Source organism: Amphiprion ocellaris, chromosome 12 (assembly GCF_022539595.1).
Source record: "Amphiprion ocellaris isolate individual 3 ecotype Okinawa chromosome 12, ASM2253959v1, whole genome shotgun sequence".
NCBI lineage: Eukaryota > Metazoa > Chordata > Actinopteri > Pomacentridae > Amphiprion > Amphiprion ocellaris.
In genome coordinates, this window is record NC_072777.1 from 25,161,118 (window position 1) to 25,179,101 (window position 17,984).

At 38.5% G+C, this 17,984-nt stretch overlaps 1 protein-coding gene across 6 annotated transcripts in view; it reads right to left on the minus strand.

Annotated features, from left to right (window-relative positions):
* Positions 1-191: 191 nt before the first annotated feature.
* The window catches only part of ankrd6b (ankyrin repeat domain 6b), a 54,940-nt gene continuing 37,147 nt past the window's right edge, over positions 192-17,984 (minus strand). For 4 of the 6 annotated variants that reach the window (XM_023288748.3, XM_023288749.3, XM_035956563.2 and 1 more), the window contains 10 exons: positions 15,522-15,620; positions 14,706-14,804; positions 12,962-13,039; positions 11,150-11,254; positions 9,646-9,759; positions 9,353-9,523; positions 8,296-8,448; positions 6,101-6,214; positions 3,493-3,793; positions 192-1,749 (listed from right to left, as the gene is read on the minus strand). In XM_023288748.3, the coding sequence (XP_023144516.1) occupies positions 1,154-1,749; positions 3,493-3,793; positions 6,101-6,214; positions 8,296-8,448; positions 9,353-9,523; positions 9,646-9,759; positions 11,150-11,254; positions 12,962-13,039; positions 14,706-14,804; positions 15,522-15,620 (1,830 nt within the window). In that variant the 3' untranslated portion in view covers positions 192-1,153. The remainder of the gene's footprint in view (positions 1,750-3,492; positions 3,794-6,100; positions 6,215-8,295; positions 8,449-9,352; positions 9,524-9,645; positions 9,760-11,149; positions 11,255-12,961; positions 13,040-14,705; positions 14,805-15,521; positions 15,621-17,984) is intronic. The other 2 variants (XM_023288750.3, XM_035956562.2) reach the window with 1 other exon arrangement.

The following is a 17,984-nucleotide window of genomic DNA, read 5'->3' on the forward strand; positions in this document are numbered from 1 at the left end:
GTAATACTGCAACACAACTCTGAGCTTTCTTCATGCAACATATTTCAAACAGAATTCACCTTTAGTGTCAGAATTGTCCTTTACAGGTACACAGGACACACATTCCCCCTGTTTGACAAACAGGGGGAATGGATGCATGCCTACAGAGACACAGTGTCATTGTTTTCTGTGTTGAAAGCCAGACTGGAGGGTGCTGTTTACCTCTTATTGTTTATTTCAGTGGGCTGTAAACACTTTACACAGAAAGCTGGCATGGATGGCAGTGAGAGCAGGTATGTCATTATTTGACTTGAATCTGTTAGGGGAGTTCCTAATGTAATCTCTCATCTGTGGAGTTATTCTGGAGTGTACCACTAGAATTATTACATACATCTACACTGTTAAATTATAAACTAAAGTCAGCCCTTTTTTGCAAAACAAAAAATAAAAAATTATGTTTTTTCACTAAACCTGTAACAAACAAAAAGATGCATCTTAAATGCTACGTTAGTCTCCAAGCTACTGTACAAGTCTAATTCTTGTGGGCATACTCCAGCATGCAGCAAAATCAGTTATTGATGCAGTAAAAAAAAGCCTTCAGTAGGGTTGAATATACAGTGTCAGTTAAGCTACATTCTCATGAGTATATAGTAGGTTGTTCCTCCAAATTCACAGGGTTGATTCCGGCATGCACAAACCAACACAAAGCTTATTTTGCTGACAGCTTTCACTATGATCAACGGTGCACTTCAGTCATGGTGTTCCAATTCAGAGTCTGGTGGGGTTAAATTCATAATGCGTGTGTGCACTTGTCTGGTGTGATGGAGTGAATCTATCCTTTAAATGGCATGTTCCATTTTTTTTTCTTTTTTTGACATTAGCTTTACATTTCCAGGTTTATTTACAACACAGTGTATGACAGCTGCCCTTGTTACTAAAGAACTGTATTTACACAACATACCAGGCCAGTGCTACAATGACAACCAACAGCAGGGGTGTAAAAAGGCGGACATTTTTCGGCATGTTGAGATGAAAGAAAGTGTCTTCTGTTAAATAATTCACCCATCCACATTGACTGCTGCAGGAGAGGAGAGTGATTGTTTGCCATGGCTGTTGAGATCTAACCCCCCTGTGAGTTTTGGCAGCTTTTTATACAGAATAGATGAGGTGTGTGTTAGCAGTCATCGTGCCTGTTAGTCCTCAGCATTCGCAGCTCGTCCTCCAGGTAGGCGATCCTCTCGATCAGAGCGGCTCTGTCGGCCTGAGCCCTCTGGTCGGCCTGCCAGCGAGCCTCCTGCACCTTCCTCTCGTACCAGCGCTCCATCTGCGTCGACACGGCCTCGAAGAAGTACTGGGTCACCTCCATGGCGTGCATGTTGTCCCTCTCCTGAGCAAAGGAGGGCGCACTGGGCGGTTCTCCGAACACCTCCAGAGTCCTGACCCCTGTGGCCCCTCTGGACTTAGTCCTGCCGTGGGAGTGTTTCCTGTGGTGCTTCCCTCTGTCGCGGCCTCGCTCCCTGTCCCTGAACGCTGCATCAGTCTTGCTGCTGAAGCGGCGTTCTGTGGCAGGAGACAAGCTGCTGGCTCTGTGGTCCCTGCCTCCTCTCGCCCCGTACTCGGCCACGTCCACATCCTGCAGTTCCAGGTTCTTCCTCTGGGTGTCAGTGCAGATTGCCGAGCGCTCCTTTGGCCGAACCACCTGGATAGATGACAGCGGGCTCTTGGCTGCTGCAGGAGAGGTGACCTCTGCATTATGAGCCTTATCGCCATCTGTTTAGAGTTCAAATGAGAGTCACTCGCACAGTAACCCCTAGCCATCCTGATGCTAATTAGCATGAACTGAAACCAGGAGTAAACATCCCACAGGCAGCTATGTGATGTTTTTCCTCCTCCAGCATTGAGTACATAAGCCTGAACCTGAAGCAAATTAGTAAAAATAGGAAAACATTCAGGTTTCAGTGCAAAGCTGTTTCTCTCTAAGGACAGAATGGACATGTAGCAACAAAATAAATTACATGAAAAGACCTGCAAAGATAAGGCTGGTGGTGTTCTAGATTTTTATTTTCAACAACCAACCAACATTCTGCGACTTCCCTACTCTTTTTGTGGCTCTCATATCTATTGTTTCATATTTCTTATACAGGGTGTCCCAAAAAAATTTGACATCATTAATGACATCATAATATATCATGATTTGACATCTTTTCATCACCTAATAATTTGTTTAAAATTAGTTTGCTCTTTTTGCTCAAAAAAGTGTAATCATTTTTATTTTTCTGCTTTCAGGAATAGACATGTCGTTTACTGCAACAGAAAAGGCATTCTGTGTATTGAAGTACGCCCAAACTCAGTCAAATGTGAATGTGCAACGTGAATTTGTAAGAAAATTTCATTAACAAGTGCCAACTAGAAAGCAGATGTGGACGTGGCATACGAAGTTTCAAGAGGAAGGCTGTTTGTGTCGGAAAAAAGGATCTGGACAGCCGGCAGTTTCAGAAGCGGCGCACGTATTGAACATTTGTAATAACTTTGGAACATTATAAAATTACCATCCCCCAGAATTTTTCATTTGAAATTCATAGAATAAAACATTTTATGTCCAAAATAAATCCTATTAAGTATCATTTCTCCTGACCATGTAGTCACTCTGATGTGGACATCTCAAATGATGTCAATTTTTTTTGGGACACCCTGTATAATTTCCAAATACAGAATTTCATTTTTGAAAAAATGCTCAACAGGATGAAATTGTGCATTTTTGGTGGATAGGAGTAGATTAATCCACATTTGGTCTTTTAGTAAGTCTTTGGGGAAACACTGCAGTGTGGGAGTGAGCCAAAAAGACTTGAAGTGTGTATGAACATGTGAGACTGCATCAGCGCAGCTTATTGATGTTTACCACAGAGCTCTGTGACAGAGGAATAAGATCCATCAGGGTTCATTTGGCTGTGTACAAGTTGAGAATATTAACAATGTTGCCTGCATTATTCATTAATGCAGCTAAACTGGAAGAGCTGAAATTTGGCTTCAATCACTCAACACAGTCGCTACTAAAAATCCTAATAACTTGCTGATTACTGCAGTAATCTCATTTCTTCAGAGAGTTTTGTGGTAACATTTTTGACAGTTCTATGCTAAATTCCTAATCACTGCAAACCTTTTTTCCACATAAATGTGGAACTATGCAACACTACATGCCTTTATTGATATGAAGCTACCTTCCAATGCAGTCCAGTTAAACTTAGTATCTGAACATGTATATGTGCTTATAAGAAACATTTGACAAAGAACAACTAAAACTGGGGTTAAATGAGGTCGATGGTTCTTTACTAGTAATCTATGAGCCATTGAAAGATAATTACGGTGTATTTTAGCATTCATTTCTTGTCTGTAACTTCTCTGATCGCTGATTGGAAAGAGAAGGACTGAACAGAGACAGTAACTCTGTCTGCTAGTCCATGAGGAAACCGTTTAGCTTTTTATGTGTGGTTAAGCTCTTTCTTGGTTTGTTACCTGGAGAACTCTCAACATGAACCACAAAGTAGTGGTTGGACGATGCGCCCTCTGCCAGGCTGGACTCCCCTCTGCAGGACTCCAGGAGTGTAGGGCTGCTGTGGAGCTCCAGGCACTGGGAGCTTCCTCCCTCTCCAGCAGGCAGCACGGTGAGACCGGCTCCGTCGGCTTCATTCAGACCCTCGGATACAGAGGAGGAGCGCCTTAGCTTAGTGCTGCCGGGGTCTCCGGTGAAACGAAACTCCATGTTCTGCAGTTTGGACAGACACCAGCTCTTCAGCTCACTGGCCAGGGACGCCTGCTTAAATGACACAAAGAATCAAAGAGAACAGTTATGTTACTGAAGGAACTATTATGTCAAATTTGAATAGAGTATTTACAGTGGGCTTGGTGCTGAAAGTACATTAAAAGAGCAGAATATTTATGTGCTGATGGTACTAATTGAATTCATGTCATCAGGCTCAGACTGGACAGACTCCAGTAAAAATACACCTGAATCTTATGCAACACAAGGTATGTATGCTTTCAATGATCTTTAACTTTGTGAGTTTGTATACTGTCAAAAACCAGCACTGCACAATTTCAACCCTTCTTCTATCCTGTCTGCTATCCAGTACTGGTGAATAAAAAAGAAAACCTGTGTTGACTGCACTGATGTAAAATGATGACTACAGTCCTATTTATGCAGATTAGATTCATTCATTTGACAGATGCTTTTGTCCAAAGCAAATTTTAAGTGGAAAAACCTCTAACTCTGGGAGTTTATCCCTTTTAATAAGTTTCTAAAATTGTGTTCAAAGCTGTAACACGTTCTTACAGACTCTTCTATAAACAAAAGTGTTATTTTTTTTGGCCTGCAGCAGTGTAGGCCAAAAAAAGTTCATCCCTCCACAGTAGAGCCAGAGCAGAGCAGAGCAGTCGTGAGTGAGATGAGTGATCACAGGTTTTTTCTGAAGGTTAAATGTCCAGTGGCAGAAAACTACAGTGATCAGTCAGTGTGTGGTTGGATTTCAGCAGTACACTTTTGAACTCGAGGTGGGGGAAGGCTAAACACCAAGTAAATTAGCTGCAGAGGTCTAATGCCAGACAAACGGCTGCTAGCTGGGAGGAGTTGCAGTAGCCCAGGTAAAGATGACAAGCACCTGGATGAGCATCTGAGCTGACTTCATGGTGAGGAGGAGGCCTGATAGTGCAGAAGAGGAATGGACAGTGGTGTGCTATGACTGCAATATGATGACAGATCATCATTCAGGATTGATGCCATCCCTTAAGCTTTAAATGCACTACTGACAGAACTTCAAACAGCGATGTGTCATTGCTACATCACATCAACCACCACAGCTTTGTGCATTCCTCTGGTGTTTTCCATTCTGCCATCCTTACTTCTCCATCCTCCAGCCTGCGATCTAGAAATGAATTGATATCTACCATCGAGGGAACAATTACATGAAACTCAGAGGAGACAATGAGTAGAATACACTGCAGGTGGATCCTTAACATTTTGCTTTAGCCCCTCAGTCAAAATCTGTTCAAGTGAACTTCTTACCTGATGAGGTAGTAAAAGGAACAGGCAAATTGCTGCGAACAGTAGGAGTGTAATAAATGACTGTAACATTATGTAGCACCAGTAAAACTGCCTGTGAAAAGGGGAATAATAGCAGCAACAGTGGATCTACAGTTACATGTTTATAGCTGTTTTTGTATTGCTTCCAACTATCGGATAACCAATGCAACAGACTCAGAATTACACCAGTATTCTAACAGCTTTTCCATCTAGTAGGTCTGGTCTCGAAGAGCAACTTAGTCAAAAATAAATCAAGCTTTAAGACCTTAACTGTTTTAGTTTTTACTGGACCAGTTTGTCGATTGTCCATTTGTTCTATACACTACCAGTTTGGACACACCTTCTCATTCAATGGTTTTTATTTTATTATTTTATACATTGTAGATTAATACTGAAGACATCAAAACTATGAAAGAATACATATGGAATTATGTTGTAAACAAAAAAGGGTTAATCTTCAGTATTAATCTACAATGTAGAAAACAATACAAATAAATAAAAAGCATTGAATGAGAAGGTGTGTCCAAACTTTGACTGGTAGTGCATAATATCAAACCATTAAAATGCAGAAAAAAAGGGATGATTGGGGCTTAAATGTCCGTTATTATTCCCAGAATGTTATATATTTCTAACTACTTATTTTGTCTGTGCAACGGTCAAAAACCTTAAAGATGTTTAGTTTACCATCAAAGAAAACTAGTGTATATTTGGCCTTTTGGCTTGAAAGATGATTTAAATTTAAATAATAAATGAAGCATCATTTCCGCTCTACAGCACTGTGTGGTTTGTAGGTGCCCCAGGAAATGCATATAAAGACAAATGTACAACAGGAAACCAACAACAAACTCATGCCCCAGCTTCCCATAGCAGACTAATCAGACATGCCCTCAAACCTTTTTTGTTCTTTCTGGAATCTTTAATCAGTTTATACCTTCGTAGATGCAAATCATGCTCCCTACTGATATGTTTACTGACTTCATTTGTAATATTTTTCAGGATAGAGCAGGTTTCCACAGCTCTGGAGCTGACTGCTGCTGGTGTTACCTGTCTCTTCTCTGCCTCCAGTCGTTCCTGCAGAGCTCGCTGCTCGATCCTCTGCAGACACTCGCTCTTCTCCGCTGACACCCTCTCCACCGTCATCTTATCAAGAGCCCGAATCTGATGGAAAAAGTCATAGCACATGGCAGACATGAAAGCAGGACCTTCGGGTTTGTTTTGTCTGCTGCTCTGTCTCAACCATTTTACAGAAAGTGCTTTTATTCTCATTTGCTGTGTAAGTAGATTCAAAGGGGAAGATTATTATATTATTATGGGTGATGTAATCCATACATGAAGCAACCTAGTCAGTAGAAACATCATCTGCTGGTGACAAACACATGACTTTACAAGCTGTTCAATATCAGTGTCCTCTTTTTACTATTTACTTCAGTTTCACTTTTCAGTCGAAACAATGTTCAGTTTATTGATTTCATTCATATCTAGTCATAGAATTGTTATTTATGTTTTAAATAAACATTTGCTCCTGTGGCCCAGTTAGCTGCAGCTTCCAGTCCTTCAGTCTAAGACTAGTTTAACTTTCTACTCCACTGTTTATCTCTGGGAGCACGTACCTACTTCTGCTGTTGTTTTGATCTCATTGATTATGCATTCCTGCTTACTTCCACTGGTGTGTTTTCTCAGGCAGCAGTGGTGCTCCAGCTACATGCATGAACAACTCTGTGCAATCTGATAGTCTCTTATCCGAGGCATCTTAGAGGACTGTGTGAGTGTGCATTATGCATGTGGGTGGCTCCAGGGGAGATGAAGCCCCTCCACATGTTCCACAGCCCCTTTAGCCCTGCTAGAGCCATGCTGTCTGAGTTTAGCCACTGAGTCACAGTGAGGAAGTTTCATTAGACGCTATATGAACGCCATGTAATGCAGGAAACCATTTCTGGTCTAATTAACATGTTTTTACTGAGTATATCTAGATGAATCCAGCATAAGAACTGCTCCTGGATGGGAGTGTGATGCTGTAGTTGTTTCATATTATGCGTAAAATATCCCAGGTAACTTAACCTCCACTTTTACATTTCCCTCCTTTACTAGGACTTGTTTTTACTACTTGTTCTAGAGGAGTAAGAGTATAACTTTGAGAATTTTTGGCCAGTTAACACTGATTCTCTACCTTGAAATGCTTCACAGATACAAGCCCAAAGTGGTTTATTTGAACTTTGGTTTGAGTACATTATCTGACTAGATGGACTTCTTTCAGTTTAACATTAGCAGAAAAATAAATGTAAAAGTAACTATATGAGTCATCCCATTTTCAATCATCAGATTTTTAGAACAATTTCTGCTCTCTAAGTTGCCTGATTTTTTTTTTTATCATAAATGATGGCTATATATAAAGATATCTGTAACATTTTTGTTAAATAATTTTCAAGATAACATTTTTTTTTTTTTTTTTTTTAAAAAGATTTTTAAAAAATGCCCATCAATTCACTTTCGGCATGTTTTTTCCAGTCCTGAAATTTGAAGTGATTTGACTGACAATATCTCAAGAATCATTACAGATAAAACCCTGAAATTTTCACCGTTATTTCTCATCATTGATTCAGAATCTCCAATAATAAACAAGTAGCTCAAATAGTGTCTGATTATGGGAGAGTCTGAAAAAGAAACAAATTAAAGTCAGCAATAAAAGCCTCATCTCTGAGCACAAATTAACCAAGAAGTTGATAATGCAGACGTAAAGTAGCGATAACTTCTGAACCATGTGCAATACTTTTTTAAATATGAAATACTTTTTTCATATTTGAACTCACCCATAATCAGAGACTATTTGATCAACTCTTCCAGTATTGCAGATTCTGAATGAATGGTACAATGAGAAATAAAAGTGAAAACATCCAGCTTTCATGTTGTACATTTCTTGAGATAATGTTCAAATGAAGCCTCGAATTTCAATGCCTGAAAAAAAGTGCTCAAAATAAAATCTGACAGATACCATTTTAAATATCCATGGTTATAACTCCAATGCAAAGGAATGATAAGGAAGTAGAGAGAAATCCTGTCTTGTTTAACAGCAGGTTAACTCTGTGGTGGTGGTAAAAAATGTTGGAGGCAAAGGTAAAGTGGCTAAACTGCCACTGAAGAAGGCAAAAAGTGATGCATTGAATAAGTCTCAGACCAAATGGTTCCTCTCCTCTGTGGAGCTGGCTATAATAAGCAGCAGAGTGTAAACATTTCCATGTTACCTGGTGTTTGTTCTTGCGATCCATCTGACCCATCTTGCTGTTCATCAGGTCTTGGACGGTGTTGATCTCAGTCTTCATCTCCTCCTTGGTGGCCTCCAGCTGGTTTTCCAGTTTGTTGATGAGAGGTTCACAGCGGCAGCCGTTCAGAGGAGCCTGAAACACAGACAGTGGTTCATATTTACTGTGGAGACACTGAGGTGTTGCAGAGGTAAAATGACAGAAATAGGGCATTGCAAAAGATGTACCATACACTGATGAACTACAATAATCCAACCACTAACAGATGAGGAGAACAATGATGATGATCTAGTAACAACAGAGCATGCCAAGGTTTCTGATATGTTTAAGAGTAATATAATGGTAATATTTTGGCTCTCATAGCATTTCTGAAACAGACTTACTGATGAGCAGTAGTGAGCATCTAGTGTCAGTGGTCAAAGTTTCAATCAAAGTTTATTTCTATAGCCCTTTACAACAGCCCAAAGGGTGACCAAAGTGCTTCACAGTGAAAACAAGAGTCAAAGAAGGGACAAATATATTGGTTCCAGATAAAACACTGAATTTGTTGAATGATGGGAGTTTTTACTAGAGTGAGTAATATTAGCAAGGTTTTGTACTACGCTGTGACTCAAGATCTTGAAGTCTGCTGCTTCAGAGCCCTAGTGTTGACATTTTTGGTCGACATGATTGTAGTCCTTATTTTACAACACTTAGTAGGCACCAATGAAGAATCACACTTATGCAAAACCCTGAAGACCCGTATTTTCCCAAGAAAATTCTGGCATTAGTGAAAGTTTAGGATTTCTTAGAAGTTTACAAATACTGGTCCATTTATTTAATTAGCAGTCCTTCGTTAGCTGTTAGCTGACTGACGCAAATTTTTCTGAGTCTTTGCTAATTCACAGTAGGTGATAAGGATGAACTGACTCATCCTTACATAACCTTATGCAAAAAATGAGTTTACAAAACACACAACTGCATAAGAATTACAGTAAATCATAAATAAAACCACATGAATACTAATCTTGACAGAACAGGATGGAATTTGTCGTCCTACCTGCATGATCTTGCCATCCTTGCCTCTGTACAGAGTGTAGAGCTGATAGGCTTTGTAGTTGTGTGGAGGGACGGCTGGATTAGGGGAGACTCCTCGCAGTTTAACTCTCCTCTTGTGAAGGCCTTCACTGTGTCTGGTCTCTCTGCGGCGGAGAGGGTCGGACAAGGACGGCTGCAACGGAAACATCACCTGAGGTGAGTAATTATTACACCCCTTCCATTTGATGATACAGGATGCAGGTCGGCTCATTGTTTTCCTCTGTACAGAAACATCCTCCATCGTTAAATTCCTACCTTCTCTCTCTGCTTCCTGTTCTTTCCCCTCCTGGTGTTTGACTCGGTCACCTCGGTGTGTTTGCAGGCAGCTCGGTCGCTGCTCTGGGTGTCGTCTGCAGCAGATGCACTGTCCTGCAGGAAACAGGAAGAGGGAAAAGTTCACCACAGCAGTTTCCTGGATGTTTTGGATGTTTTCACACTCGGGAAAATGAAAAATCTTAAAAATTTAAATGACTAAGATCTATAGCGGGTGTTAAGGTTTCCAATAAACACGTATTTTGAGTCTAAAACCAAGCATTGAAGTGGAGCCTCAGCTTTGAAAATTTCGCAATGTGAATGAAGTGTATGTACAGTCAGGCAATGTGGAAAAAGATGCTTTTTCTAATCTTGAAGCTGCTTGAAAGATAACTGGTTCACGCCTGGGCCTGGGATCTTTCTGCATGGAGTTTGCATGTTCTCCCTGTGCATGCATGGGTTTTCTCCCACAGTCCACAAACATGCGGAGGTTAATTGATAATTTGAAATTGCCCGAAGGTGAGCATGTGAGTGCGACTGTCTCTCTGTGTAGCCCTGCGATAGACTGTTGACCTGTCCAAAGTGTCCTCTGCCTTCGCCCCAAGTCAGCTTCACCGTGAACCTAGTGAGGATTAGGTGGCGCATAGATAATGGATGGATGGAAATGGTGATGGTGCAATTTGTCAATTCAGAAATTTGTCTTTCAGTCCATCTACAAATGATCCTTGGCAACATTCTGAACATCTAGCAGTTTCCTAGTGTTTTCTGCTCCTCTTACATTTGTGCTCGCTGTGTGCTTGTTTTTTTTCCTGCAGTATAAAGTCGTGCTCCTCTATGGAAACAGCACAACCATGACTAGAAGTAGAGAGAACTCAAAATGTCCTTTGCAGTTTTTTAAAGTTATAAAAACATGAATCATAATTAAAAAAAATAAAGTTGAATTCATTTGATTACTTATTTTACAAAGAAATAATATTACAAACATATACAATATTTTTCCAGTGCCCACAGGTGTTACACTTTTAATTTGTTTCCATACTTTTCTTCTAATCTGTGTAAACACGCCCTGCAGTTCAGCTGAAGTCCCTGAATTTGTGTTACATGACTGTTGGCCACAGCTGAACACTGCTTGCTTCATGCTTACACTGAAGAAAGCAATTTAGGTTTTTACAGAATCTGGTTGGTGAATTTTTAATTAAGACATGTGGAATTATGTGATTTTGATGTGAAGTTTCTCAACCAAAAGCACGTCACAGATGAGTCATTGCGAAGGTTCAAAATCTGGCAATTGTTTCCGTTTTACTTGTTTCTTGCTCTAATGAATGGAGCAAATTCTGTGATCTTGTAAAGTCAGAATGTCTGCCAAAACCATCGGTGGGTTTTGGGGTTTAGAGGGTAAATACACATTGATTTCCTTATTCACTGTAAAGTTTATTTGTCATTCGATTTTACTTTTTCTTTCTTTTTTTGTGCTGTATTCTGGATTCAGTAGTTTGACAGTATTTACCTTACAGGGTAACATCTCATCTCTGGGCACCGACTGAGCTCTGCCTTCTGCCTTCAGCTTGTCTCTCCTCTTCCTCACACTCCTGCCTCGCACAAAACTCTGCACCTGAACACACACAGGGAAATAAAATGCCTGGAATCACAACTGGAATCACAAAGAAGGATTAATGGACAAAACAAGACTATCTGTAGATTTCATTTTATATCCACACCAAAGGTCGCAAATAAATAAGTTCACTGTCCAGTAAAAGACTAATATCTACCTGGTTTTAATGTCTCCAGACTGCAAGAACAACCAGCTTTATGCCACTAACAGTAATCAAATCAACAGCTTAATTAATAGCTTTAACGGGTTGTCAGTAGTAATCTGAGATCAATTACAAAATCACAATAAAAATGTGAGTAAAACAGCGTTTCCACTGCAACAAAATTTAATCAGTTTTTCATTTAATATTATAAGAATATTTTATGCAATTGCCGCACACTTTGACAGAATTTGTAGGTTCTTTAAAACAAACAACACAAAATGAGCATCCTAAAGGTCTGCTTGTCTAAGATGCATTTACTTTACAACAGCAAAACCTCCCGTTCAGATCTTGTGTTTGACAATGTCATGATGATTGTAAATTATGATACACGGAGGAGTCTCCTTCAGTCTGTGTAAATAATTTCATATTGGTGCCATTTAGGTGGAAAGGGCTGATTTTTAGTGGAATATCTACACAGGGGAACATTTCCAGCAACCATCACTCTTGTGTTCTAATGGTAGATTATGTTAGTTAATGGTGTTGAAAGGCTAATTGATGATTAGAAAACCCTTGTGCAATAATGTTAATGCCTCAGATGTTAATGCCTCAGATGTTAGCACATGAATAAAAGTGTGAGTTTTCATGGTAAACATGTAATTGCCTGGGTGACCCCAAACTTTTGAACAGTAGTGTATATTCTAGTAAAACTTTTCTTCAACTGCCAGATAACAGACATCAAGTCAGATCACCATTTTCAATTATTTCTCATCTTTACCTGAGTGTTACTGACTGTCCATACATTGTCCATATTGTAGTATCTTTCGGTGTTCTGATACAGATCCTACAAGCAGAGCTTGGCTTTCTCTATTCTACTGAATTTGAACAAGACAATCATAAAATCTTTGATTTTTTACAACATACTGAGAATAGCTACTTATTTATAGCAAAAGCAATGAAGCATTAATACATTTAGTCTCTTTAACCATATCTCTGATTATAAAATCACATAACAATTTGCTCAAATAAGAATTTAAAACATTAGGGAGTAGTTGCTCAACACAACAAATAAAACCATGCAAGGAAAAATACCACACCACACATTTCATCATATTATGAAAAGCAGCATGAAAAGTTCATCAGCTAGGAATTTCAAAGTTTTTTCATGATGATATGTTACACTAATTACTAGCATCACAAAAACAAAGATATTTATTAATAGTTAAGGCAAAGCAATCTCTAAAAAATATTCCAAAATGAGAATATGCAATCTTTACACAGCGGTTCTCTCTCAAGTTGCTTCAGTCACTTTTAAATGAAAAAAAAGAAAAGTTCACCAGGCATCATCCTCACACAAGCCTTCAAGACTTCAACTCTTGCAAAGTTTGCTTATAGAGCTGAAGGTAACAGCTGATGCAACATTACATCATCACCTCGGTGCATCAATATTATCTGATGCAATGTTTAAGAAAAACCGTCATGTACTTTGGCGATCTGGATGACAGTTACAATTTTAAGGGCTGATGTTCTGTATATGGACGCTTGTACTGGTCTGACTGGGAGTTTACCTGCGGCGCTTTGGTCAGGAGGAGAGCAACTTCTGGGTTATTGTGTTCTCTGGCCTGGTCCAAAGCTGTTTGACCTGCCTGCAGAAGCAAACAAATACATAGTCAAGATAGACAAAACATGCATACTATCATCAAATTAAGTGGAGATGAATCTATTTGTTTCAATTTCATCCCGCTGTTCAGACTTACACTGAATTTTTTTTTTCTCTGAACAGAGCTTTTTCCAAACGGCTTCCAAACTGTATGCATCTAAACATTGACTCTGTGTTTCTCGTGTGCAGTAAGTAAGTGAAGTTTATTCCTAGAGCACATCTAAACATGGCTAAAGGATCAAGTTAAACCCAGAAAACACACAGACAATGATACCAATAACATTACAGACAAAGAGCAAATACAGAATTACAGACATGACAACAGATTGAAGGATTAGTGGGCCAACAACCCCAGTGAACAAAACTGTGTCTCGATTTAAAAACAGACAGAGGGAGCAAATCTATTACGTAACAGCAGCTGGTTCCACAGTTATCCAGAAAAAACTGCAAAGACTCTGTCACTTTTTAGTTTTAGTCGTGACTGATATGAGAGATTTGTTGTCAGATCTAAGAGACCAAAGAGCTGGGTGACGGTGAATAAGATTGTGATATAAGATGAGGGTTTTTTGCATTAAGAGCCTTGAAAGCAATCAGCATGATTTTAAACTGAAAATAAACTGGATGCCAAAGCAGAGAGTTGTGTTGTTTTGTACGCTTTGGAAACAGTCATCATCACTGCGGCTGAATTTTGGACCATCTGCAGGCAAGTTATTGAAGACTGTATGAGGAAAAAATATTTTAGTGCTGATGTTAACATTACCATTGAGGACATTCCATCTGTCCTTGTAGCCAAGACTTTAATTTAATGCAAATTTAAAATGTACTTGAAGAAAAAGGGTAGAAAAAGGTGTAAATGAATCCATTCACTACTGTTATTTGCATATTAAGGGTAATTTTCCATGTCTGTGTCAATAAACTGCTACAGAAGAAGAGAAAACAACAAGATGTTTTGATAGAATTAAAAGAGCTCCAATCCAAAGTTAAATGGAGAAAAAACACATGAAAATATAATTGAAATTTAGCATCATTTAACACCAATCTTATTTTTTCAGCTGCTGCCATTTTTCGTAACCTCAGCTAAGTGGAAAAACTTTTCTGTGACATTTTGACTTCTAAAAAAAATAAAAAATCATGTGCAAGTTGAGAATGTGCAGAAAAACAGGTGGATGCACACAAACAGTAATTTCTGTACTCAACTTCTATCAGCAAGGTTAAAAAAAAGCTGCACTTATTCTATTTTCAGACAGTTTTTCATCAGTTTCAAGAAAATCTCCAACAGGCAACTTCTGCAACCAAAATTTCACTGACCCCAAACTCACCTTTCCTTCATTATAGTGTAGGAAATGAACATCTTTCATCTTGGCACTGTACTGATTTGGTATCTGAGCAGCAAACGTAATAAATATTGGTGTGCTTCATGTAGCGCACCGGCATCAAATTAGGAGATTTCTCTAGATTGAAATTCAAATGGTGTACAAGCTGCTATCCTACTGCATCTATCGACACAATGTTGAAAGTGCAGAAGCAGAGACAGCGTGCTGCTGTAGGAATTTCCAACAGAAATATGTGCTGATTTGAAGATGAAGAAAACCACAGTGCACAAACATTTCCTCTGAGCATAATGATGTAGAAACGAGGCTGCGGGCGCTCACGTTGTTGCAGATACGACTGTCTGCTCCAGCCTCCAGCAGCAGACGTACTGTCTTCTTATGATTCAGGGCAGCGGCCACATGTAGCGGAGTGTCGCCAACCTGTGCAGTCACAGGACAAAAGCTGGTGGTGAGAGGGGTAGCTAAAAATTCTTTGAAACATTTAACGCTTCACTTCAATCTTAGGCATTAACCAGAGGCTTGAATGTTGAGTGAAAAACAGGAGGCTCTTACTGCCAAATGACACATCAGATCTATCAAGTGTATGAGTTTAAGTTTATGTAAATGGTAAAGGTTTAAAGACTTATCTTGCAAGAGAGCACAACTAACTTCACTCATCAATCTAAAAACACAATATATTGCAGAGAGCATAAAACATCTATAAATCAGTCTGAAACATTTATTGACAAGCTAACCAGGGGTTAATTTATTTTACTGTCATCTCAATACATATAAATTATTAACTGATCAATTATCACAAGTTTTACTATAGAGAAACTAAGACTAAAGAGGCAAACGTTTAGCTTGTATTTTGAAAGCAATATGCATGCTGCTGCTTTTTGTATATGTGTGGGTTGGTTTGGCATGATCTACTGTAAATTACAAAATATTCTGGGTATGTCTCAAGAAGAATTCTGAGCAAACTATGTCTGAAATAAAGAAGAAAACTGAGTGTTTCTTTCCTCAGGTCATATTGGTAAATTACTCTAAAAATGAACCTGTCACTTTCACAGCCAGATAAAAAATATTTGTAAATTTTAGCACATAGATCCCACTTGAATGTCTTGTGCCAAAGTAGCTTGACAGTCAGTAACTCACCAGGTTCTTCTCAGAAACTGAGCAAAAGGCTCCCAGCAGGATGCGGATCATAGGGATGTGATTGTAGCGGGCGGCCACATGCAGACACGTGTCCCCACCCTGGAATAAACAGTTACTGATGAGCAATTTTTCAATTGAGCTTTAAAATGAAGTACTCAGTTACATTTATAAGATGCATTTCATAGGCAGAATTCTGTATAATGATAAAAATGAACTTATTTGAATCATTCATTTACATCAAAACTGAAGAAATGGAATTAAACAAGACAAAACGTAAACAGAATCTTCCAGTACTAACTTTAGCAGTGTTGTATTAACTCTAATACTACTCTAATACTGAAGTTTGCAAGTGAGTTTTTGACTGAATGTGCCAAAACTTACATGTTAACTAACATACAAACTGATAATAGCAGAAAACTTACACGGTTTGATTAAATTAAAAGTCTCTTGAACTGACAGAACAGCTTAATGCAAACACATTTTAAATGAAATGATCTAAGTGGCTGTAGGCAAAGAATTTCTCAGTCTTAGTAGATAAGAAACAGCGTTCTGACTAGTTGTGGAGTATAAATTTATAATATACTTTTGATTGCTTAAACTTGTAAAAATACGGTGTATTGTTTGGATTTATCTAACTGTATTAAGCCAGATATTCAACAGATTTAACATCTGTGTTCACAATATTCCTCATACTTCTGGAAACATTAATCAAAATTGATCAATAAATGTACTATTATTACGTTATCATTACATTATTAAATCAAAATGTTATTGGGGGGAAAGTACTTTTCACAGTTTCATTTGTAATTGTAAATTGGAAACATGAGCTTTTTGGTCAGATAACAAAAGCATTTCCAGATGGTTTTTGTAATGGGTATTTCTTGTTTTCAACATAAATGATTAATGTGCAAATCTAATATATAACTCATGTAACAGCCGGAAATTATATTTAGCTTTAAATCCACCAAAATCCCTTAATAGTTATTGCTAATAATTTAAATCGAGCTAAACGTATTTCTTTCATGTCTACTTTTACCCGCTGTTACTCTAGAATTTGGGTCCATTTTCTTCCAGGTACTGACTGTGTCTGAGCATCTACTGCATCCTTCTGCCATCAGCTTCATACTTAAATATTGAAGGCTCCTTATTGAGTCAGCACATGAGTGAAGTTGATAACAATCAGCACAAACAGTGCATCTTAGGCCGTCTGCTGCTCAGACCCACCGACAACAAACTCCTCCTGCGTTTGTGTTATTCTGAGTAACAACAGTTTCCCCACGAGGCTGAAGTTTTACGTTTGAAGTGCAAATGTAACACAGAGTGTTTCATAATTAAGAGACGACTGTGTCGTGTCGACACTACTGCAGCAGCAGAGCGCTGCAGAGAGCAGGCCGTCATCCTGGATTTCAAAGCCGTGGGTCAACGTGAGCGAGTGAAGAAGTAGTCAAGATACAAGTTTGTTTTCAAACAGCATTTTACATCAAGGAACCGCAAGCTTGCAAAGAAGCAGAACGAGAAAAGGAATGAAGGACTAGAATGAAAGAATTGCTATGTTCGCCGACTGGATCTGACATCTATAAACATCAAACTTTGGAGCCATTAAAAGTAGGGAATCCTTTAAAGAAGCTGGACTGTTCAGAGTCTCACTTTTTATTGAAAACTCAATATTTAAAACTTCGACAGAGCAGGTTTTGTATTATGCTATATAAAGATATCTTGGAACACACAATGAAGTCACACTCCTTCTGTGTAGGTTACAATTTGAGCTTCTCTGTTCTATTTAGTGCATGTGCATCCCTCCCTTTGAAACCGTTGATCCTCACCCAGTTCTAAACAGACCTCCCACTCCATATTACAACAGTGAGAGTGCAAAACAATCAAAAAGTGTTGAAAAAGTTTTATATTTATGATATCTACCTTATCTGCACTCCTTCCATTTCAGTGAATGTCAGGGTTTAATATTGTTTTGCTGCTCTCCTCTGCTATGATTGCACAGGTGTCTATGAGCTCCTGAAGAAAATATCTGTCTATTTAGCTGTCAAAATGTGATATATATATATATATATACATATATATATATATACATATATATATATATATATATATATATATATATATATATATATATATATATATATATATATATATATATATATATATATATATATATATATATATACATATACATATACATATACATATACATATACATATATATACATATACATATATACATATATACATATATATATATATATATATATATACATCCATCCATTATCTATACACCGCTTAATCCTCACTAGGGTCGCGGGGGGGGCTGGAGTCTATCCCAGCTGACTCAGGCGAAGGCAGGGGACACCCTGGAAAGGTCACCAGTCTGTCGCAGGGCTACATACAAAGACAAACATGCACTCTCACATTCACACCTATGGGTAATTTAGAATGATCAATTAACCTCAG